General features: G+C 43.2%; 1 protein-coding gene and 1 long non-coding RNA gene across 2 annotated transcripts in view; one reads left to right on the forward strand and one right to left on the reverse strand.

The window, feature by feature from the left end:
• LOC146008695 (uncharacterized) overlaps positions 1–1,840 on the reverse strand; it is a 32,082-nt gene extending 30,242 nt beyond the window's left edge. Inside the window, exon 1 of the long non-coding RNA XR_014444548.1 lies at positions 1,710–1,840. This is a non-coding gene — a long non-coding RNA (uncharacterized LOC146008695). The remainder of the gene's footprint in view (positions 1–1,709) is intronic.
• RNF135 (ring finger protein 135) lies at positions 581–24,094 on the forward strand. Its single transcript, XM_083148239.1, has 6 exons — positions 581–1,145; positions 3,759–3,854; positions 8,341–8,571; positions 12,082–12,244; positions 17,769–17,870; positions 21,473–24,094. Exons 1-6 carry the CDS (start codon positions 615–617, stop codon positions 21,988–21,990), a joined length of 1,641 nt encoding a protein of 546 aa, XP_083004365.1. The 5' UTR covers positions 581–614; the 3' UTR covers positions 21,991–24,094.
• The last annotated feature ends 21 nt before the right edge of the window (positions 24,095–24,115 follow it).

The following is a 24,115-nucleotide window of genomic DNA, read 5'->3' on the forward strand; positions in this document are numbered from 1 at the left end:
ACAGTACACATACCTCCCAACTTTTGAAGTTGGGAGGTCGGGACGTTCGCGCGGCTAAGCCGCGCGCGCTCCCGAAAAGAAGGCGTGGCCTCAAGAAAAGGGGGCGTGGCCTCACGGGGTGACGCACACTCCGGCCACGCCCCCGTTTTCGCCGCTCGTCGGCGCTGAATAGACGCTGTGCGCATGCGCACAGCGTCTATTCTCGGCAAGCTGGGGGGGCTCCCAACTGTCCCCCCCACCGCGGGACAATGGCGGCCCCGGGCGGGACACGGGAACGTCCCCGAATATCAGGACGTTCCTGCGGAAAGCGTGACAGTTGGGAGGTATGTAGTACATCACATCGCATCCACTTCAAGTGCCAAAATCGCATGGCAGCTTCAGGTACAAAACGCACAGCACACAAAATCTGTGCGTGTATGGGCACCTTAAAACAGGTGATGACAATCTACATTCAGAGAGAAGTCCAGGAACAGAGCATTGTGCACCTCCTGGAATTGGTCATGGATGTAAATAGACACTGTTTGGGAGGTATGTACCAGTATTTCTCCTCCTTCCCCCTCCCCAAGACAAGTCATTCAGCCCTGTTTCTTTCACTTTCATTTCTCATCTCCAACATGGAAGAGAGACCGCTGCTACTGAGATTGCAGGCCCAAGACCTGTGCTGCACTATCTGTTATTATCTCCATTACAACTACCCCAGCACTCTGCCCTGCGGACACACTTTCTGTAAAGGGTGCATAGATAAGTTCTGGGAAAGGGGTGAATACACGTGTCCCTTGTGTAATAAGGTATTCCAGAGCAAGCCTGAGCTTTGCAAGAACACAGATATCTCACATCTGCTTGACAGCCTGAGGGAACCGGACAGTAAATCATCACATGAACAATGTCTGCAATGCATTGGAGACGGGGCCTTAAAACTCTGCTTATCCTGCATGACTCCCCTGTGTAAGGATCACCTAGTGCTGCACAGCGGTCAGCGCCATCTGCTGGTCAATCACATCACTACATCTTGGTCCTGCAAGCAGCATGAGAAAGTGCTGGAATATTTCTGCCTGTCACACAGCTGTCCTGTGTGCTCAGTGTGTGTGCTGAAGCACAAAGAATGCCAGATTTTCCAGCTGCTGGAGTTATACAAAAAAAAGAAGGTAGGATACATGATTTATAAAGCAGGATTCTGCCTCACATATTGCAGCGTCTATCCATTGTCACTTGCCAGATCAATAGTGTATGGTGCTACAAACTCCATCCTTTTTGGCCAGATGTGCAGGGACTGAAATGGCATTGCTTAGCATTCGTGTACATTATAATACCAGTTGTTTCATCCTTATACTATTACACTATTGGCACCAGCCTTAAGACAGATGCAGACACCAATTTTCATCTTGCCTCCGGGCAACTGGGACGAACTTACGCCACTGGGGTCTTCGGTGGCCTGTTTTCAACAATTCTGCCACCACCACTGACCCCCGCCTGCCGGTAGCGATATGCTACTCCTCTGCCTGCCCTCTTCCACACTGCCAACAGTCCCTCCGGCCCCCTCTCCCCAAACCCACACCGCTGAAAGCGTTCCCTCTGCCCACCACCCGCAGGTTGCATGTGAGCAACCCGCATGTGAGCAACCACCATAACCTCCAACTGTATCGATTTAGCTGGTACAGTACTGTTTTTTAACAGTCTGTACCGGCTAAATCAGAGTGTACCGATTGTACCGGTTTTCTGTTGGGTTCAGGCGGCTCCTCCTCTCCTTGAAAGAATAATTAATTCTGCTGATCCTGGCCCCTCTCCGATAATCTCCGTTTCCAGTAGTGCATTGCGGCGGGTCCCGGCAGCTTGCGCCATGACGTCACGCGACCCCTCTCGCACTCGGGCTGGAGATGCTGCAGCTGAAGGCAGATGCAGCCTGAGCTCAATTTTTGTGATAAACTGTGCAGCATCCATGGCGGGAGGTGGGCGTTAATTTGTATATACAGTATGTAAGGGTCTCAGAGGAGGGGGCAATCCTCGGGTCTCAGAGGAGGGGGCGGAGCTAAGACGGCACAATCACATAATTTTAGCCCCGCCCCCTCCACAGAGATCCATGAATTTGCTGTTTTACCATCATGGGGCGGGGCTTAGTGATGTCACTCTTAAGCCCCAACCCCCTGAGCGGCTTCTGAAACTCTCCTCTCCGGGCTTCTCCCGGAGAGGAGAATAATAAAGTCGGCAACCCTGATATATGCCCAGTAGAGTACACATTCGAAAAGGGGGGCGTGGACATACCCCATTAACCCATGGACACGCCCTGATTACCATTGGACACGCCCCTTTAAAATGTGTACCGATTTCAAACTTTTATATGTTGGAGGGTATGCAACCACATGTGATTGCTCCTGCAATTCGATAGATATTATGTGCAGCACATACCAACTATTAACATGACATTCGCATGCTCCCCATCATCTCCCTTACACCTTTCCTGCAGAGGCGGATGCTGGGAAATGTGGTTGTGGTACCCTACTGCTGCCACCATACACACACAAGTGTTTGTGTGTGTGTGGGGGGGGGGTCACACACACCTGACGGGGGTCTCACACATACACACACGCTCACCCTCTGTAGAACAGGCTGGAAGAAGAATACGTCACTTGGACGGTGAGTAATTAAGAACTAAGTAAGCAAATTAAACTTTCAATTGATTAGTCATTGGGGTGCCGCAGGGATGCCACGCTGTACACTATTTGGGGGTCCATGTAATTAGGTGACTCATGTCAACCTTTCAACCTTTTCAAATGGTTGACATTGTGTATTTGAACCTTTTTTTGTCAAAGTCGGCATTTTGTCAATTTCAACCTTTTGGTGTCGACCTAGTGACCATCAGCCTAGTTATTGTCTGTGAGCTAATCCACACCCATTGCTGAGGCATTGTCCATCTTTGCATGCTTTTGTGTTTGGCAGTCACTGATTGGTTTCAGCCTCTGTCTGCGATCCCATATTTAGTAACAGCGGCTCTGACTTCTCGCTTCCTAAAGTGATGCAGTCAGAACTTTGATAATTTACTGATCTGAGGCATGCTGCATCTTTATTTACAGCCAATTTAATGTCAATACAAATTTAGACAACAGCAGCATTTGGATATTATCACACAGTGGGCCTAGTTCTGCATGGAATGCTAATTAGAAAAATTGCAAAGTTGACTCCCACAAAGGAAGAATAACCACCCATTGCAAAATTGAATGCTTCGCAAATAGCGATGCTGTCTCAGATCAATGAGCAAAAAAAGAAAACATCAAAGAGTTTTTTCCATCTAAATAAGTCTAAAGGTCCATACACACTGGGCGACTATGCCCAGCGTGTATGGACAGCGATGATCGCTATCATTGCTGGGGGGAAAGCCGCTCAGTGCATACAGACTGAGCGGCTTTCCCCCTGCCCGGCGCCGTCAACAGGCAGAGAGCGGCTTTGCATAGTGCAGTGCTATGCAAAGCCGTCCTCAAAGCCGCTCATCTGCTGGAAGACCAGCAGATGAACAGCTTTTCTGGCGATGATGCCGGAGCACGCAGCAGCGCTCACCGCTCATCGCTGGGGCATACACACTGGCCCTTATTCAGATCTGATTGCAATACAAATTTGTTTGGAAAATGTCCAAAACCATGTGCACTGCAGGTGGGGCAGATGTAACATGTGCAGAGAGAAATATAATAATATGGTTGAAAATTGATTATTCATTGATGATGGTGGTTTGGATGGGTGGAATAATTTCGTTTTGTACTTTTATGAAGGAGGAAATTCAGAAGAGGATCAATGACCTGGAAAAAAATCTATTAAGTAAAGAAAGGAGTGTAGCCAGTCAAAAGCAAATTTACTGTGAAGCCCAGGTAAGTGAGTCAACATTCTGGGAAAACCCTTTGTACCTGGCAAGTAATACCGGTACTTGTTTCCTAGAACGCCCACAATCGTGAGTGATCGTGGCTCTTAATTAAGGGACACGATCCTCACGATGTGGCCGATTTTTAACAATTTTTTCCCTTTGATTGACAGAAATCGGGTCAATCGGTCGGTCGCGACCAATTAAAATCGGCCGCGATGCGACCGACCGATTGACCCGATTTTTTCATAGACTTCAATGTTAAAAAATCTTTTAACATTGAAATCGGGAGGATCTTGTCGGTCTTGTGCCATTATAATGGCACAAGATGAGATGGACTTGATTAAGTCCATCTCACATAGGGAAAAATGATAAAAAAGGTGAAATGGGCCAATATGACCCATTTCACATTTTTTATGTGCCCGCCATGACCCCACGATAGACGTCAACCCGAAGCGTGGCGAGCGCAGCGAGCCCGCGAGGGGCGGCGGTGCGCGTCCTCCGACCTTTTCATTCCCCTACTATCCACTAGGGCGTGGAGTGAGAATAGAATAGTGTGGCGAGCGCAGCGAGCCACCGAGCCCGAAGCGTGGCGAGCGCAGCGAGCCCCGCGAGGGGACGCGTATACCTGTGAAGTTATACGCGTCCCCTCGCGGGGCTCGCTACGCTCGCCACGCTTCGGGCTCGGTGGCTCGCTGCGCTCGCCACACTATTCTATTCTCACTCCACGCCCTAGTGGATAGTAGGGGAATGAAAAGGTCGGCGGACGCGCACCGCCGCCCCTCGCGGGCTCGCTGCGCTCGCCACGCTTCGGGTTGACGTCTATCGTGGGGTCTAGCCCACTTAGTAACATTTGGGGGGACAATTGAAAATAATCAAGTGAAAAAAAAAAAAAATCGGGTGAAAAATCGGTCGGTCGGATCGGTCGCATCGCATGCGACCAAATCGCATGCGATGCGATCGATCCGATTTTTTATCTTACGACCACAACGATCTAAATCGTTGTGGCCGTGCTAGGAAACAAGTACCGTAATACCTTTTGTGCAATAGATGTTGTACATGCCATCTTCCCTGGTTTATGATCAGAAGTGTTCCCAACAATATATATGCTGTTTATGTTAAGGGGATACACACGTAGAGATCTGTGCTAAGCAATTTTGCTAAGCAAATTTTATGGTGTCAAGATCTCCCATGGAGAGCACATACACACGCAGAGATTTGTGCTTAGCAATTTTGCTAAGCAATTTTGCTTAAGCAAAAAAAGGCAGGGCAGTGGTTCAGAATAAGAGATTGCGATCAGTATCTCTGATTCTGTACACACAGATAGATTTGCAGTCATTTGCTAAGCAATCTGACTAGATTTGACGGCATGCACTGACTTAGTTAGCAAGAGATATTTAATCTCTCGGAGCATACACACAGAGAGATCTGTGCTTACTTTTTTAAGCAATCTAGTCAGATTGCTTAGAAAATAGCACAAATTTGCTCCGTGTGTACACCCCTTTACTTTCATTTGGCTGCACTTGCTACCTCTGGATCAGACACTGAGATGGGCTGAAATATGATGTTTTGCATATTATCAGCTATCTGCACATGCACCTAAGTCACTCAGTGCATGGGTGGCGATGGTCTTGCTATGGCACTTGCAATGAGAATTTTTGTGCAAAGTGATTGACGGTCTAGGACCGTTTAGATCAGGCATGTCCAAACTGTGACCCTCCAGCTGTTGTGAAACTACCAGTCCCATCATGCTTTGCCACAGTTTTGCTATTAGGGAATGCTAAAACTATGGCAAGGCATGCTGGGAAGTGTAGTTTTATAACAGCTGGAGGGCCAGAGTTTGGCCTTGCCTGGTTTAGATGATGCAATGCGGAGTGGCAGCACAAATGCAGGTAACTGCAATCCTGTACACTGCTTCAATGTCTCCTGCGTCATACTTCCTGCAGAAATGCTGTACGATTATGTCGCTACTGAGAACTTTGATAATCAACTGTTCTGTGACAGTTGATGAATCTTTATACACCATAGCTGGGATATTCAAACTGCCGGGGAAGTGTCTCAATATGAATTTATGTAGTAGCGACGCTGGCATATAGTGGCCCTTCTAGGATCAGTGCAGGGCGAAGGGCTATCCTTTGCTGTGAGGACCCAGCAGCTCCCGACGGCTCCCTCCCTTACCCAGCGCTGCTGCTGTTGCTGCGCCGGGCTCTCCTCCTTCCTGCACCCGGAAGAGGATCATAGTGCAGGGAGGAGGAGGTCACAGGTCCGGGCAGCACAGCACTGTACTGCCCGGACACAGGTGAGGGGGGGTCGATGCGGGGCGGCGGGGTCGATGCAAGGCAGGGGGGGTCGATGTGGGGCGGCGGGGTCGATGCAAGGCAGCTGGGGTCGGTGCGGGGCGGCGGTGGGTCGTGGTAGAAGCCCATAGGCTTCTATGGGGCATCGCCAGATTTTTCTGGCGATGCCCCCCGTCGCGATTACCCGGCGGGGGATGCTTAGAGCATCCCAAAATGCAGTAAAAACCCCGATAACTGGGTTTTTACCACATTTTTAGTTTAGAGAATCTCCCCCATAATCTTTAAATGGTCTCTGAAGGGGAAAAGCCATTAATATTGTGTGTTAGATAACAACAATATTATTTCTAATATTCTACCAATATAATAACCTTACACCCTATTGCTGTCATTACAAAGGCCCACCTTTTTTGTTTTTGCAGGCTCAATTCTCCCTATGAATTCCAGCCCCAGAATTAACCAGCCTAGATTCTTAATGGCACGATTGGGTGGCTGGATATTGAACATTTTAAATGTACCTCACTCTCTTTATCTGCTCTCTATCCCCACTCCCCCCTGTTCTTATACCACAGGTCACACATTTGTGGGTAAATCCCATTACTTTTTGCTGTAGGGTTAGCAAGTGCCATGGATCATATTTCTGGCTAGCAGGGTACCTGGAAAGACCTGGCAGCATTCTAAATGTAGCACTGGCTGCCAGCCAATCAGAGCTCGCGGACCAACAGCCAATCAGAAAAGCAACCACAAGCTCCAATCGGCTGTCTGTCTGCAGTACATTTGAAATGCTGTAGCACTGTGTTTGTCTCTATGGTTGTCCGACTAAGGGCCATGTTCACGTTACACAGATACATACTACCTATATGCAATTTGTGTTTCCCCCTCCCTCACTGTTTCCTGCACCCTTCCTCACTGCCACTTACACTCATCCTTCCTCACTGCCACCTACACTCATCCTTCCTCACTTCTTCCTAAACCCATCCTCCCTCGCAGCTCTCTACTTCTACTCCTATCCTTCTATAATGCTCCCTATTCCCATCCTATTTCACTGCTCACTACACTGACCCTCATTCACTGCTCCCTACTCCCATCCTCCCTCGCTGCTCCCTACCATGACTCTGCTCACATCCTTCCTCACTGCTATCTACTCCTGTCCTTCCTCACTGTTCTTTACACTGTCTCTCCCTAGTCCCTTACTGTTCCCTACATCCACCCTCTCTTACGGCTCACTACACTCACCCTCATTTGCTGCTTCCTATACCCACACTCCCTGCACCCCAGACCCACTGTCCCTGCTCCCTACTCTGAACCTTCCTTACACCAATCATTACTGCTGCCTATGCACTTCCTCTCTGCTCCCCACACCCACTCTCACTGCTCTTATTATTTGTAAGTGCACTCCAGTCTCGGGATCTTGGGAATCCCAGGATTGGTCTCCCTAAAAAGTATAGTCTGAGGCAGATAACCACTTTTAAAGATGTGGGAAAAAAGTCCTTTTAGGTGGAAGCCAGTTTTGTGGCCCCAACTTAACTTCCCTTTTAGGGCAGTATTCAACGCGGCTGACGAGGGGGTTTGTACGGTAAAGATTGCTTTTCCTCAAGGAAAACAAGCCACCCTTGCTATCCTCTCACCATATTCCATGTAAGGGACAAATCCTCGCCATGAGAGGACAGCAAGGATCCCCTTAAACGGTAAGTCTGCTGCATTTTGGGGCAAGCCCCGCCGTTTTAATGGCCACATTCGTCGTTTCCACCTAGCCTCAGGGAACAGGCGAGGTGGAAACAGCAAGTGAAGGTGTGGGAGTTGAATACTGACGGCGAGCTAACGGCCCTTCTTGCTGTCAATAGCTAGCATTGAATATACCCCTTTATGTATCTCTCCACCAAGAATCTTTTAATATTTTCTTTTTTTTTCTTCAGGCATTTATACATAAAATAATACAAGTGCATGTACCTAGCCCACACTTAAGTTATGAACACCCTTGAATGACCACTGTTTTCAAAACATGCAAACATTTGGCCCCTTGTGGACGTTCTATTTTGTATGTGATAATTCCATTAAGTTTTTCATAAAAGCAGGATTTTGTACCAAAATATCATTTCTGCTGCAGGTTGTTCATCCAGTGTCGTAACTCCGGGGTATATATATTGTGCATGGCATTTTATTCTTGTTTCAATACAGTTAATGTTTTTCATGTACTTTTAGATATTTATTAGTGATATTAAAGATAAGCTCACCAAGAACTTCAGAGAGATGCGGGACTATATAGAGAAGCAGGAAAGAGCGGCCTTCTGGCGGATAAAGCAAGAACAGGACACTGTGCAAAAGCAGTCATCGGAAAGGATTCAGCTTCTGACCACTGACATAACATTAATGAAGAAGCAAAGAAGTGAACTCGAAGATCATTTAGAAAATGACTGGATAACGGTGCTCAAGGTTCGAGACCATATAATAAAAGTATTGTATGACAGATGAGTACATAAACAAAGAAGAGGTTTCAGAAAACAGATATACTGCATGATTTGGTTGTTAGGATAATACTGAATATAGGTGTGTCAAAATCAGTGCCAGGTAGTTGACTCAACCCATGGCAGAGGCGCGGGTATAACACGCTGGGGGTGTTTACCAGAGGTCCCCGCAAGGGGACATAATCTTAGCGTCACCCGACATGCAGGTCGCAGCCCTCTGCCTGGGTCACCTGCAACTGATACAGGGGTTTCATGAGGATGCAATATAATAATAAAAGTTGAACTCAGGAAGACTGGACTGACCTGTGGTTTATTAGAAGCAGATGAGTTCTAGGCAGCGTGAGTGGATGAGCTGGAAGTTTGCAGATCACATGCTTAAAGATACAGGGATTGGCTGGCTGGTTATCACTCTGCTTTATCACTTTTTGAAGATTGATACATCTGGTTTCATTACATTCATAGTTTTCAGGTATACTGATACAGAGATCAAAAAGTACTAAGTAGTAACTGTGCAAGTGATGAGAAATTGCAGGTGAGCTTTTCAGTTTTGCAGTTGTGATTGTATTACAGGATAATATTATGCAGGTGCTGAGAGGTTGCAGGTTAGTTATAATAGAAGATAGTTTATCCAGGATTTAACTGTGCAGTTAAAAGTGTCAGTCATTTACAAGGTGCTGCCTTGTATATGATTGCTGCTTTATGTAAATGTCCAAGTTTGTCCAGCATCCTGCACCTCTGGTGAACTTGGACTCTGGGGCAGATGTATTAACCCTTTCCCGACGCAGCATGTTTTTGCCTTCCTGACAGAGGCCTTTTTTTCAAATCTGACATGTATCACTTAAGTGGGGATAACTTTTTTTTTGCTTTTACTTATCCCAGTGATTTTGAGATTGTTTTCCCGTGACACATTGTACTTTAAATTAGTGGTAAATTTTGGTCGATACAGTTTTTTTTTTTGTGTGAAAAATACCAAAATGTCATAAAAAAATGGAACATTTTGCTATTTGCAAAATGTAAAATTTTCTGCTTGTGAGACAAATAATCATACCACTCAAAATAGTTAATAACTAACAAAGACCATATCTAAACTTTATTTTTAAATCATTATTACAAGCTCCTTTAATTTTTTTGGACACTAGGGGGCAGCAGAGTCTAAATATTACACATCATACAGTTTAACGCTGCTTTTGGCTGTTCACGTTTGAACAGCCAATCGCAGCGATCGCCCATGACGGGGGGCATCGCTGCCCTCCCTGGGCAATGAGGGAGGATGTCTGCTGTCAGGGACAGCAGACATCGTCCCTCTGTCACCGCGTCTGTAGACGCGGTGGCACTTTGAAGTCATGACGTACATGTACGTCATGTGTCGGGAAGTACATCCCGGCCATGACGTACATGTACGTCAAATGTCGGGAAGGGGTTAAGCATGGCGAAGAGATAAAGTGGAAGGTAATAATGCACCAGCCAACCTAACTATCCCTTTTCAAACAGCTGATTGGCTGGTGCATCATCACTTTCTACGTTATCTCTACTTTATCTCTTCACCAGGCATAATACATCTATTCCTCTATGACATCCCGCCAAATAAGTCAGGTTTTTCAATCTGTTTGTTGGAATTTTTATCTTTTAACAACACATTGTCCATAAATTAAATTAATTTAGTGCTGTTCTACACATGAATACTTATTTATGTATTGATGGCTTTGGGTATGAAATGCCGGCAGTATCCAACATTGCAATCCCTATGGTCAGAATTCTGATGGATCCCAGTGAGTATTCTAACCCTCCAGCAGCCTACCCTTACACTAACCCTAATACTCACCTTTGTAATTAATGAGCATTGTGACTGTCAGGATTCCACTGTCAGGATTCTGCTTAAATAATATCCACTGAAAACCACAGCTAGGAACCAGCCTTGTGTAAAACATTAAAATGAGTAATGTTGGTTGCGCTCCCTCATTTCACCACTTAGAGGTATATTCAATTGGAGTCAGGACTGTTGTCTTGTTGGAAATACAATAGTTTTCGGTACTACTTTCCTAGCACGGCGCCCGTCTCACTGATTGTATGCCTTACTTAAGGCATACAATCAATACAATTGAAACGATTTTTTAATCGTATGGATCTCATCTTATGCATCTCATGGATCTTATGCATCCATAAGATGCATGAGATCAAAAATCGTGAGCCCCCAATAACCAAAAATCGTGAGCCCCCACTATCAACGCCAACCCGAAGCGTGGCGAGCGCAGCGAGCCCGCGAGGGGCGGCGGTACGCGTCCTCCGACCTTTTCATACCCACACTATCCACGCCGGCGTGGAGTTGATTATATATAGTGTGGCGAGCCACCGAGCTCGAAGCGTGGCGAGCGGACGCGGACTGCTTCACATGTATTACGCATCCCCTCGCGGGGCTCGCCACACTTTATAAAATCAACTCCACGCCGACGTGGATAGTGGCTGCGCTCGCCACACTTCGGGTTGGCGTCAATAGTGGGGTGGCGTTAACAATGGGGGGGGGAAGGGACATTTCACCCATGAGGGGGGGTTAGCAATTAAAATTGGGGTTTTGGGGGCTTTTTACATTGGAATAAATGTAACATTGGGTCTCAGGGACCATTTCACATTGATTCCAATGTAAAAATCTCGTCGATCGCATTGATTGCTTCATCTCATGCATCTTATGCCGCACAAACACATAAGATGCATGAGATGCTTGCAATGTAAAAATCTCGTCCATCGCGTCGATTGCATCATCTCATGCATCTTATGCCACAAAAACACATAAGATGCATGAGATGCTTGAGATATCAGCCCCACACATACAATCTAGATCGTGGGCGCCGTGCTAGCAAAGCAGTACCTAGTTTTCATCTGATTTAGGTCGGAAGAGGTTCCGACCTATTCAATAAGGGCTGTTTTTTTCCCCCATTAAGCCATGAATTCAGAAACTTGTCGGAAAACACACGAATCGCGGAATAGCCGCGGATTCACATGCTTTTGTCCAAAACACAGCCAAATCTGAAAGGTTTTGCCCCCGTTTCTGAAAAAAGTTGGATTGGGGAGATCAGGCGGGGAAGGGGGGGGGGGAGTGGGGCGAGGGAAGGAGAGAGAGAGAGAGTGCTTACCAAAGGGGGCAGCTGGAGCTGCAGTCGGTGGAAGACACTCTCTTCTCTTACAGGCATCCCCCTGGCCAGGGTCCTCTCTCCTGGCAGTGGTCCCCAGCTGGCTGGTGGCTACAGGGTGGGTGCGGCTCCCTCCAGTAGCTCCCTGAGATATTACACATGGGGAGCTGTTGACAGCAGCAACAGGACGGGACACCGGCAACGGCCAAATCCGACAGTCGAATTTGGCTCAAATATGACAGTCTTTGGCCACTCATTGATCCATTCTGACAAACCCATGTCGTAATGGATCAGACTCTAATTGAAAATACCCCTTAATCTTAAATGCCTATAATTCATGTTAATTTCTATAGGACACTGGATCAGAAAATGTATACATGCCAACGTCTTCAGCAGAGATACAAAGCATCATTGATGAAAACAGGCTTGCAGATATAAGTCATGACATATCTCAAATTAAAAAGAATCTCCTTTCTCACCCACTGCTTGAACAAATTCACTGTCCACCAAAACAAGGTAACGTAAATCCCCATGGTATTTCTGGCTCTTTCATTTCTTAAACAAATTGCATCCTCATTGGTTGTTGATCAGAATGTTGGATGGAGCAATGCATCATGCTTGTTACTAACTTGAGAGGTTGAGAGATGCCATTCACAGCCATGCACACTCTGTAAGGGATGTGACTCATTGATTGCAGGGCTGCTACAAATTGTAACCCTGTGATCAGGTCTGAAATGTAGCCTGCTAGACTCTCTTCATCCTTGGATTATTCATTTGCATATGTAGCCAGGTATCCTGCTAGACTCTCTTTATCCTCGGATTAATCATTTGCATATGTAGCCAGGTATCCTGCTAGACTCTTCAGCCTCGGATTATTCATTTGCATATGTAGCCAGGTATCCTGCTAGACTCTCTTCATCCTCGGATTATTCATTTGCATATTTAGCCAGGTATCCTGCTAGACTCTCTTCATCCTCGGATTAATCATGTGCATATGTAGCCAGGTATCCTGCTAGACTCTCTTCATCCTTGGATTATTCATTTGCATATGTAGCCAGGTATCCTGCTAGACTCTCTTCGTCCTCGGATTAATCATTTGCATATGTAGCCAGGTATCCTGCTAGACTCTCTTCGTCCTCGGATTAATCATTTGCATATGTAGCCAGGTATCCTGCTAGACTCTCTTCGTCCTCGGATTATTCATTCGCATATGTAGCCAGGTATCCTGCTAGACTCTCTTCATCCTCGGATTAATCATTCGCATATGTAGCCAGGTATCCTGCTAGACTCTCTTCGTCCTCGGATTAAGCATTTGCATATGTAGCCAGGTATCCTGCTAGACTCTCTTCGTCCTTGGATTATTCATTTGCATATGTAGCCAGGTATCCTGCTAGACTCTCTTCGTCCTCGGATTAATCATTTGCATATGTAGCCAGGTATCCTGCTAGACTCTCTTCGTCCTCGGATTAATCATTTGCATATGTAGCCAGGTATCCTGCTAGACTCTCTTCGTCCTCGGATTATTCATTTGCATATGTAGCCAGGTATCCTGCTAGACTCTCTTCATCCTCGGATTAATCATTCGCATATGTAGCCAGGTATCCTGCTAGACTCTCTTCATCCTCTGATTAATCATTTGCATATGTAGCCAGGTATCCTGCTAGACTCTCTTCATCCTTTGATTAATCATTTGCATATGTAGCCAGGTATCCTGCTAGACTCTCTTCATCCTCGGATTATTCATTTGCATATGTAGCCAGGTATCCTGCTAGACTCTCTTCATCCTCGGATTATTCATTTGCATATGTAGCTAGGTATCCTGCTAGACTCTTTATCCTCGGATTAATCATTTGCATATGTAGCCATGTATCCTGCTAGACTCTCTTCATCTTCGGATTAATCATTCGCATATGTAGCCAGGTATCCTGCTAGACTCTCTTCATCCTCAGATTATTCATTTGCATATGTAGCCAGGTATCCTGCTAGACTCTTTATCCTCGGATTAATCATTTGCATATGTAGCCAGGTATCCTGCTAGACTCTCTTCATCCTCGGATTATGCATTTGCATATGTAGCCAGGTATCCTGCTAGACTCTCTTCATCCTCGGATTAATCATTTGCATATGTAGCCAGGTATCCTGCTAGACTCTCTTCGTCCTCGTATTATTCATTTGCATATGTAGCCAGGTATCCTGCTAGACTCTCTTCTTCTTCAAAGGAGAAGTAATTTGGATCACCCTCGGGCGCAGCTGCTTGTGGGTCTCAAAACACTTATTGACACCTTATTGTCACCACCCCTCACAACAAGGATACACAGTACAATTTTATAAGTGGAAACCCTCTAGCGCTTAAACATGAAAGATGGTACTTCCCTTTGTTGGCGTGGATACTTCTTAACAGACAGGTGTGTGGAATTGGTTGTCCTTGTGGTTCAACTCTCATAGATTTTTATAGTCCATGTAAAAAATGGAGAGTATAGACATCAGTATTCCACACTATATAATTAATTCTACACCCGTGCAGATAGATGGAGGCTGTGAAGTGTTCTTTCTTCCACCCGACAAAAAGGGGGACAGACAGATATAATCTGTAGGAATGGTGATGCGTACCAAGACTCACATAAAAATGTGGCTGGTTCCACACATCAAGGTATCTTTTAATCTTTGGTGCGTACCCAACTCACAATTAAGAAGTATGGTATCCTCACATAAAGGTATCTTTTAACCAAACGAAATAGAAATTCTGTCAAGGGGGTGCGTACCCCAACTCACTGGTGCAAATGCTGTAATACTCGCATCAAGGTATCTTTTAGGCCACTCAGTTGATAAATCAGAAAGGTGCTTTAATAACTTCCACATCCAGAAGTGACAATATAGAATGAAATCAAACAGAGTAATCACTGTGACTGCCGTATACAATAGAACAATGGTGCAAACTTGGAATCTACAACCTGGGAGGTCTCCTGGACGATCCAGCCAGGGAGTAGGTCAGTCAGATTTCCAAGGTCCAGCAGTCATCCAGGGATCACCTTCCTCTAAATACACACAACGCGTTTCGATCCGCTCTGGGATCTTTTTCAAGTGTATAGAGGATAAGCTTGGATGGGTTTATATACCCATGAACAGGAAGTAACAGGACTTTCTGTTTCCTGTGGTCCGCACAATTTTACAACGATTTACATTAATAAAAAGCATATATTACTATAACAGCCTTTAATAACATTAGCCCCAGGTCAGTTATCCTATAGGACATATAACATAAAAACATAAAAACAGCAGAGTTGAACAGACGCTAAAAGCCGCGATACCGGAAGTGTAATGCGTTCCACCGCATACACTTCCGCGTGTCATTATTTCTATAGGTATAGTATTTCTATAGGTGCGGCTTATGTCTACCATGTAGAAACATAAAAGGGGAAAAAAGCAAAATTACTGAGATCTCAATAAATGGGAAAGAGGCAAAAATTTGTGATTTCATTACCTGCAATAGCCAAAATGTAGTGAATGCTATTAGATGCACATGCAATAAGTTTTATATCGGCCGTACTTCAAGGGCATTAAAAGTCCGCATTGCCAAACATATGCGTAACATAAAAAAAGGAGTTGAAACACATGCTCTGTCCGCCCATTTCAAAACTTCACACAATTGTTCCCCTACCCACATATCAGGGTTTTTTTGGGGTTAAAAATAGTGAATTCGGATTTAAGAGATAAAGATGTGGCAAGCAAATTAGCAAAGGCGGAAGATGGAGTATATTTTTAAATTCAATACACTATCTCCAGGCGGCCACAACAGTGACTTTGAATTAAAGCGGTTTTTATGAATAGCTGATATGTTTTTTATGTTCTGTATGTGTCTATCAAATGTATTCTAAGACATGTCTTCTTTTTCCATAGTATATTATTTCATCTATCTGGAAGCAACAAATGAATTACACCAACGCACTTTGTGATTATTAGATGTTTTTTATGTGATTTATGTATTTTATGTACAACCCATGTATTTTATATATGTGATATATATGTGATTCATGTATTTTATGTACAGCCCATGGTCCATTCTCCAAAAGGATTTTTAGATTTTTTATAATATTTTTTTATAATATTTTATATAATCTTTTGTACTAATAAACTTTTTACCCTTTTTGTGCTTAAATCGCACTTTTTGATCAGTGTTATTGCGCTTTATTAAGCACATACACTTTCTATTATTGATGCCTTGGACCGCATATCTAACTTAGTTCCTGATGTGTTGGAACGCACACATCAGTAGCGGGCGCCGCGCATCTACATGATGCAGCCGGCTCCACTACCACAGTGTTACTTAGACCGCATATACCGCCCAAGTTTTGATGCGTTGGAGCGCACGCATTATCAGTGGGCGCCGCGCATCCATACAACACAGAGCCTGATGTTACTGGCTCTGGGATCGCGGCAGCGGAACTTCCGGCCGCGCTGACACGCGGAAGTGTATGCGGTGGAACGCATTACACTTCCGGTATCGCGGCTTTTAGCGTCTGTTCAACTCTGCTGTTTTTATGTTTTTATGTTATATGTCCTATAGGATAACTGACCTGGGGCTAATGTTATTAAAGGCTGTTATAGTAATATATGCTTTTTATTAATGTAAATGGTTGTAAAATTGTGCGGACCACAGGAAACAGGAAGTCCTGTTACTTCCTGTTCATGGGTATATAAACCCATCCAAGCTTATCCTCTATACACTTGAAAAAGATCCCAGAGCGGATCGAAACGCGTTGTGTGTATTTAGAGGAAGGTGATCCCTGGATGACTGCTGGACCTTGGAACTCTGACTGACCTACTCCCTGGCTGGATTGTCCGGAAGACCTCCCAGGTTGTAGATTCCAAGTTTGCACCATTGTTCTATTGTATACGGCAGTCACAGTGATTACTCTGTTTGATTTCATTCTATATTGTCACTTCTGGATGTGGAAGTTATTAAAGCACCTTTCTGATTTATCAACTGAGTGGCCTAAAAGATACCTTGATGCGAGTATTACAGCATTTGCACCAGTGAGTTGGGGTACGCACCCCCTTGACAGAATTTCTATTTCGTTTGGTTAAAAGATACCTTTATGTGAGGATACCATACTTCTTAATTGTGAGTTGGGTATGCACCAAAGATTAAAAGATACCTTGATGTGTGGAACCAGCCACATTTTTATGTGAGTCTTGGTACGCATCACCATTCCTTCAGATTATATCTGTCTGTCCCCCTTTTTGTCTGGTGGAAGAAAGAACACTTCACAGCCTCCATCTATCTGCACGGGTGTAGAATTAATTATATAGTGTGGAATACTGATGTCTATACTCTCCATTTTTTACATGGACTATAAAAATCTATGAGAGTTGAACCACAAGGACGACCAATTCCACACACCTGTCTGTTAAGAAGTATCCACGCCAACAAAGGGAAGTACCATCTTTCATGTTTAAGCGCTAGAGGGTTTCTCTTCTTCTTCAGATGATTACTCTGCCTCTGTAGCCAACGTGTTTGGTATAATAGATCTACAATGTCAATAGGTCTAAAGTAAGTGAGTCAACAAATCTGCTTCGCTCACTCTGCTACCCCTATGCTTGCCACAGGTAATTATTCCCAATAGATGTCCATGTGGATAATAAATTCAACCAAATGTTTTTGTAAAACATGAAACAGCACCAAAAATGTTTTACTCTTTGGGTGTCGACCATTGTCATGTCCCGCTTTTGTACAGGTCAACCTTAAGAACTGTTTACCTTTTGTCCTTTTGTAAATGTATACCTCTTGTACCTGTTGGCTTTATGGTGTTGCCCAATTGAATCTATTATTCACATAATGTAGCCAGGCTCTTTTCTTCCTCAGATGATCATTCTGAGTATGGAGCCAGGTATGGTGCTGGACTTGTCCTCTTCCTCAGATGGTTACTCTGCCTATGTAAACCCTGTACCTTGCTAGACTCTCTTCCTCATCACAGTTCTCTGTCAGGTATCTCTGGATGTTTTTGTCATTTATATACTTCTTTTTTTGCTATTGTTTCAGTGCTTGAAGAAACGTTGGTAATGCCTACTGAACCTCTAGCCTCCTGCACACAGGAAATCAGAGTAAGAGTTGCAGAGAAAGGTCCAAGGAAACTTCTGCAGTGTAAGTGTAATATCTGGCTCCCAGGGTGTGTATGGTCTTGGATATCTGCTGTTTTCTTATAGTGCCCACAACGTCATATTTCATAACTTTACTTTGCTTATGCCTATGATACTATTATACCATGGTATCTTTATTTAATCACACCCCATTACTGACAGGTTTATCTCTAAGGCAGGCTACACATCGCAATGAAGTCGGGCCGATGGTTGAGGTAATTTCCTTTCGCCTGAGACCATGCAAGTACAGGCCAAGAAGAATTAATGAATGACGGAATGATCACTGTAATGTCCTTCTTTAATATGCATGGTGCCCCATGTGATACCGTCCAGTGGGCCTACAGCACTGCTGAACAGAAGATGTCACATTCTACCTGCGGTACCTCGAAATTGACCACACACACAACAGATGATATGTACCTGATGTGTACCTAGTATTTCAAGTAGAACAAGGATATATATATATATATATATATATATATATATATCTCCATCCAGATAGGACAGCACTCTCCTCCATTAGCCAACTGCTGGGGTGCCACAATACCAGAAAGTCCCAAATGTTGGTCTGGTCCTTCCAATCATATGCCAGTCAATAACAGGGTGCACTCACCAGTCTTCTTGCTTGCAGACAAAAAAAGTTTTTAATGCATCAACAGGGTATAGTTACATGACAGTGGGTTCACGGTCAACGTTTCTTGCAAGCAAGAAGACTGGTGAGTGCACCCTGTTATTGACTGGCATATATATATATATATATATATATATATATATATATATAATAACGGTATTCAAACAAATGAATGAAAACGTTTTTCTGCACTTCACGCTTTGTTGAGTTTTACTGCACAGCCAGCAGTCTTGAAGAAGGGGCGAAAGCTCCGAAACGGTCGACACAAAATGCTGACACGTTTTTCACTGTGAATTTTTCCACTGTGATGTGACATTTTAATACAAGGTTGCTTGTTTCACTGAGAGTGCCGCCTCCAGTCTTCATTCATTTGTTTGAATACCGTTATTATATTATCCATTTGTGGAAGGCACCTCCCTGTTGTTTGGATGTACCAAGTGCCGGTCTAAGCCTGTATATATATATATATATATATATATATATATATATATATATATATATATATATATATATATATATATATATATATATATATATATATATATATATATATATATATATATATGAACCCAATATTCCAAATCGCGCTCTCTGTACAATTAAGTTAAGTTAATCTTATTAGTCCACAATTGGTTCGGCAGCCTTTACCACAATGTCCCCAGAGGGATAAGGGACCCCAATAACCATACAACACCCAGTTGTGGAATGGCGCCAAGATTAATAAAAGTCCATAAATATGGTGGTCCGATCTCCAGTGAAACACTCAGGGTAATTTTTTCAATCACTTTATTTTCAGAAATATATTCTAGACACGATGTACAGAAACGTCCCGACGCGTTTCGTCTTACACAGACTTCATCAGGGGAACAATTTTGTGTCTTTAATTTGAAACTGATTTCCAACCAGCAATGGAATTTTTAAAGAGGTGTCTCCTACACTTAGAGACCTCATACAGGACAACTTTAGATCCGTTAGCCTTCAAAGAGTTCGAGGCCTTGGGTAATCAATTTAAAAATGGTGAGTAAATCTACTAGAGTAACCCAGTGACTATATATTCACCGAAAAATCCTTCCCTGCCAGTACTGACTTGCCAAGTCTTACAATCTGTAAGATCCAATGGTTGACATGGATAACAGCTTATCCACAATGTACAGCTTCAAAATCAATGGGTCTGTTTACCAAATCGCTCTGTCCTGCAGGGAAGGCACTACCTTTCTGAAAATAAAGTGATTGAAAAAATTACCCTGAGTGTTTCACTGGAGATCGGACCACCATATTTATGGACTTTTATTAATCTTGGCGCCATTCCACAACTGGGTGTTGTATATATATATATATATATATATATATATATATATATATATATATATATATATATATATATATATATATAAAATAGACAGAGGCACGGCACTCCAGGATAAGTTTAAAACACAATTTTACTACAAGCAACGTTTCAATACTAGAGTCGTATTTTCATCAGGCTTATATATATCTATGCAGAGAGAGATCTATATATATATATAATTTCAGTGATTCATAACCCCTCAAACTTATCATAAAACTTGTCCAATGTGTTTTGTTAGTTTGCTTTATGTACAGGTATAACTTGCAACTCCCCATGGATTAATCTGTAGAATGTTAATTTCCACTAAATCTATACTTTAATTATGCATATATATATTATTATTACAAAATGCGCTGTAATTGGCAAGTGATTTGTCACATTGAAAGTATAAGATGGGACAAGATCCTAGCCAGCTAGGAGCTGTTGCAGAATTCAAATGGCCGGGCAGTGGCTGGGTACCCACAAGAGTGCACCCTCTCCAATTCTGGGCTTACTCTGAAGTTTTATGGCATCACTTCCATTTCACCCAGCTTCGTGTAAGAAATGTGGCCATGTTTCTGCGCAAACCTGTGTACAAATTGGTGCTGCGTTGGTCAGATGGTTTAACTGAGAATGGGGCTGCAGATTTTTTTTATTGTAAATGACCTCCATTGTTGCATATGACATACTGTATATACAGTGAATTTTAGAGAGAGGGATTGGCACTGGTTTGAAATACACATTAAGTAACAATTGTACAGGGGTATTGGATAGAAAGAACCAGCGTAGTTACTGCTTTCCAAGAATATATAATGGCAGTGTTTGGCTGGTGGTGCTCCCAAAGGATGTTCAGTATTTAAACTGTAAGGCAACAAGAGGGGGGTGGTCACAAGAGAGACCAAAAAGGGAACATGCAAACGGGTTTTTGGGGCACACTTGATGATAAAGATAGTATAGTTTAAGTGAAGAGATGATATATGGGTGAAATAAGACTTAACTTTTATTGAGAAAAAACTCTAAAAAAAGGGGTTGATATTTATATCTGATACAAACAATGTACTAAACAAGACAATACATATTAAATAAATTGTGTATGGAAATATCACAAGATATAAGGTTATTAACCTATCAAAAAAGAGAGAGGGTCCTTGATATAATTATCAAAGTGGGCGCAATGTTAAGATGAAAGTACAAGTATACCTGTAACAAAGGGTCCCTGTTGTTAAACAGAAATTGTTCAATTAGTATCAATATAAGGCAATTAAACAGGGTACTACTGTATATATAATAACCTTATATCTTGTGATATTTCCATACACAATTTATTTAATATGTATTGTCCTGTTTAGTACATTGTTTGTATCAGATATAAATATCAACCCCTTTTTTTAGAGTTTTTTCTCAATAAAAGTTAAGTCTTATTTCACCCATATATCATCTCTTCACTTAAACTATACTATCTTTATCATCAAGTGTGCCCCAAAAACCCGTTTGCATGTTCCCTTTTTGGTCTCTCTTGTGACCACCCCCCTCTTGTTGCCATACTGTATATACAGTAAGAGGGCTTGCTATGTTTCATTGTTTCCAGTGACAGAATAGTAACATTAAACAAATGACAGTATCGTTAATACATATTTACTAATTGTAGGGGCCACCAGCGTGTCTTTTGATGAAAATACAGTCAACATTCGTCTCCATCTTTCTGAAGACCTTAAGACGGTGACAGTGACTGATAAGAATCAGTACCCAAAACATGGGCGCAGATTCACACACAGTCAGGTCCTTTGTGCCGAGGGATTCTCCACAGAATGCAGCTATTGGGAGATCAGCACAGACAACAGTGATGAATGGAGCATTGGAGCTGCAGCATTAGAGATTGAGAATCATGGACAACTGGGCCGAAACCAATTATCCTGGTGCGTAGAATGGAAAAAGAAACAATTATCTGCGTGGCATAATAACGAAGACATCAAGATAGATTTACCCAAACCTTCTGTGGTGGGTGTGCTTCTTAAATGTGCAGAAAAAATCATCACTTTTTATTCCATTACAGCTGAATGTGAGATACTACTTCACTCCTACAAACTGAAATTCCAGACAAAGATATTTCCTGCAGTTTGGTTATATGGTCTAAGAAAAGGAAATTCATTGACTATAGTGATATAAATAAAGCAACTGAATGGGCCCTACATCATTGGACGAAATTTACTAAGATGGGAGTTCAATTTCACATGGGATGTTTCTATGGGTCACCAATCAGGTATTATGTTCTAGAACAGTGGTTCCCAAACTGTGTGCCTAGGCACCCTGGGCTGCATCAGGACACTTGCAGGGGTGCCTTGGGTTGGTGGACCAAGATCAATTCATATTATTTATGGTCAATGTACCAGGCAAAACCTGTTAGGATGTACCAGGCTGCACATCATAACATATGTGGACAAACAGGAGCAAATCCTGTCCCTCACCAGATAACTGTGACATATAAACACAATGCACTTTATTTTTTTTTCAGAATTTTTCGATAAGAAGCATTTGACCTAGGGGTGCCTTGAAAATATTTTGATGCTCTAGGGTGCCGTGATTCAAAAAAGTTTGGGAACCACTGTTCTAGAAGGTTCTAAATAAATAAATAAGTAGATTCTGATTGGTTGCTCACATCTGACATAGAACTGATTGGTTGCTTTCATCTGACATAGAACTCCCATTTTAAGATGGAAATTATGGTGTTCGCAGACACTGGTATACACTGGTCGTGCTATATATCGGCAAGTGTGTACACAGCATAACAGTCCAAGTTTAATTATTAACCATACTTGAGCACAGATGTTTATATCAAATTGACTGAGGCATTAAATTAAGCCACCTGTGATCAAGCATGGATCTCCCTAAAAGCTGGACAGTTAAGAGGGCTGATTCAGACCATATCGCTTCTGAGTGAATTGGCCAGTGAACAGGTGGACGCCACACTACTATAGTGAAATCTCGCCCTGCAAATTGATGTGTATGATGTGTAGTGACAAGTTCGCAGCCGAGTAAAAATGTCCACATCCCGTTGCTCACTCACCATCAAATGATCTTTCCACTGGTCACCAGTCATCACAAGCTAGGTGTAGCCAGGGACTTATTCGGCGACTGCGATGAATACAGCAATATCCGGCCTGGCGTAACGTCACACACCCTCCCATAAAAAGTGTGGCTATGCCTGTGCTTTCCTAAGCATGCCTAGCGTTTTTTTCTGGCACAACTGCGTTTTTCTTAGCATTCCTACTAATGGCAGGTTACCACCCAGACTCACCTACTTGCTGTCAATCACCTTGTGAACAGCTAGCAAAGGAAAAAAGTAGCAGGATTTCTAGCAGGCATTGCATGCGCGCCTTATGGCCCATAAGCATGCGCAGTTCACCGATAATCACCCGCTGTGCAAATATGCTCAACAGCCATCAGGTCTGAATCCTGTCCATGGTGCTTTGAGCATTAAGTTTGGGAACCATTTCTGCATGCAAAAAAAATGTTTGCACCCTCTGTGTGCAGGGCATCGCGGGCATACTGGTTGGTATTACCAGCAGATGAGCAACGGGGTTGATGGCTTTTCATAGCGTCCTGCTATGGAATGTCATCCACTCCTGGGAAAATCGTTTAGACGGGCAAAAATCGCTCAGTGTGTGTGGACCTTTAGAATGATTGTTGCATGCACTATGTTTCAACTATACATAGTAACATAGTTGATGAGGTTGAAAAAGACATTTGTCCATCAAGTTCAACTTCTATATGATCTACTGTGGTGTAAATGACCCAGATGCGGTTACTACCTATCTGTTATAAACTAGAATCCCTGATGGCCCAAAATGGCTGTCCGATTTATTTCTGAGTTCACTATTATACATTATAATTATTGGTTCTAGGCCTGGAATACTTTTTTTTTGCTAAAGTTTGTCTCAACCTTTCTTTTTCTTTTTCTTCAATATTTTTTATTGAGATTTTTCAAGAAAAGTACATATATGTAAAACACTTAAAATTGTAAAATGTACAGCACTGTTAAATATTAAGGGCAGTATTCAATGAGAAAAATTTGCCGTGTTTTATGGCGAGTTTGTGCTTTTCTCGCATTGGACGGAGACTTTTGCTCTCAAAAAGCAAGCAACCCTATTCAACGTGCACTTCTCGCCGTCTTTCTGAGTGATTTTCGCCGTGTCTCTCCGTGTAGCAATTCTCCATCTTTTCATGGAGAAGTGGAATGTGAACTATTAAAATAAAAGTTTTTTTGTTTTAATTTTGGTGTCAAAAAATCTGG

This window comes from Crinia signifera, chromosome 6 (assembly GCF_055691185.1).
Source record: "Crinia signifera chromosome 6, ASM5569118v1, whole genome shotgun sequence".
NCBI classification, from domain to species: domain Eukaryota; kingdom Metazoa; phylum Chordata; class Amphibia; order Anura; family Myobatrachidae; genus Crinia; species Crinia signifera.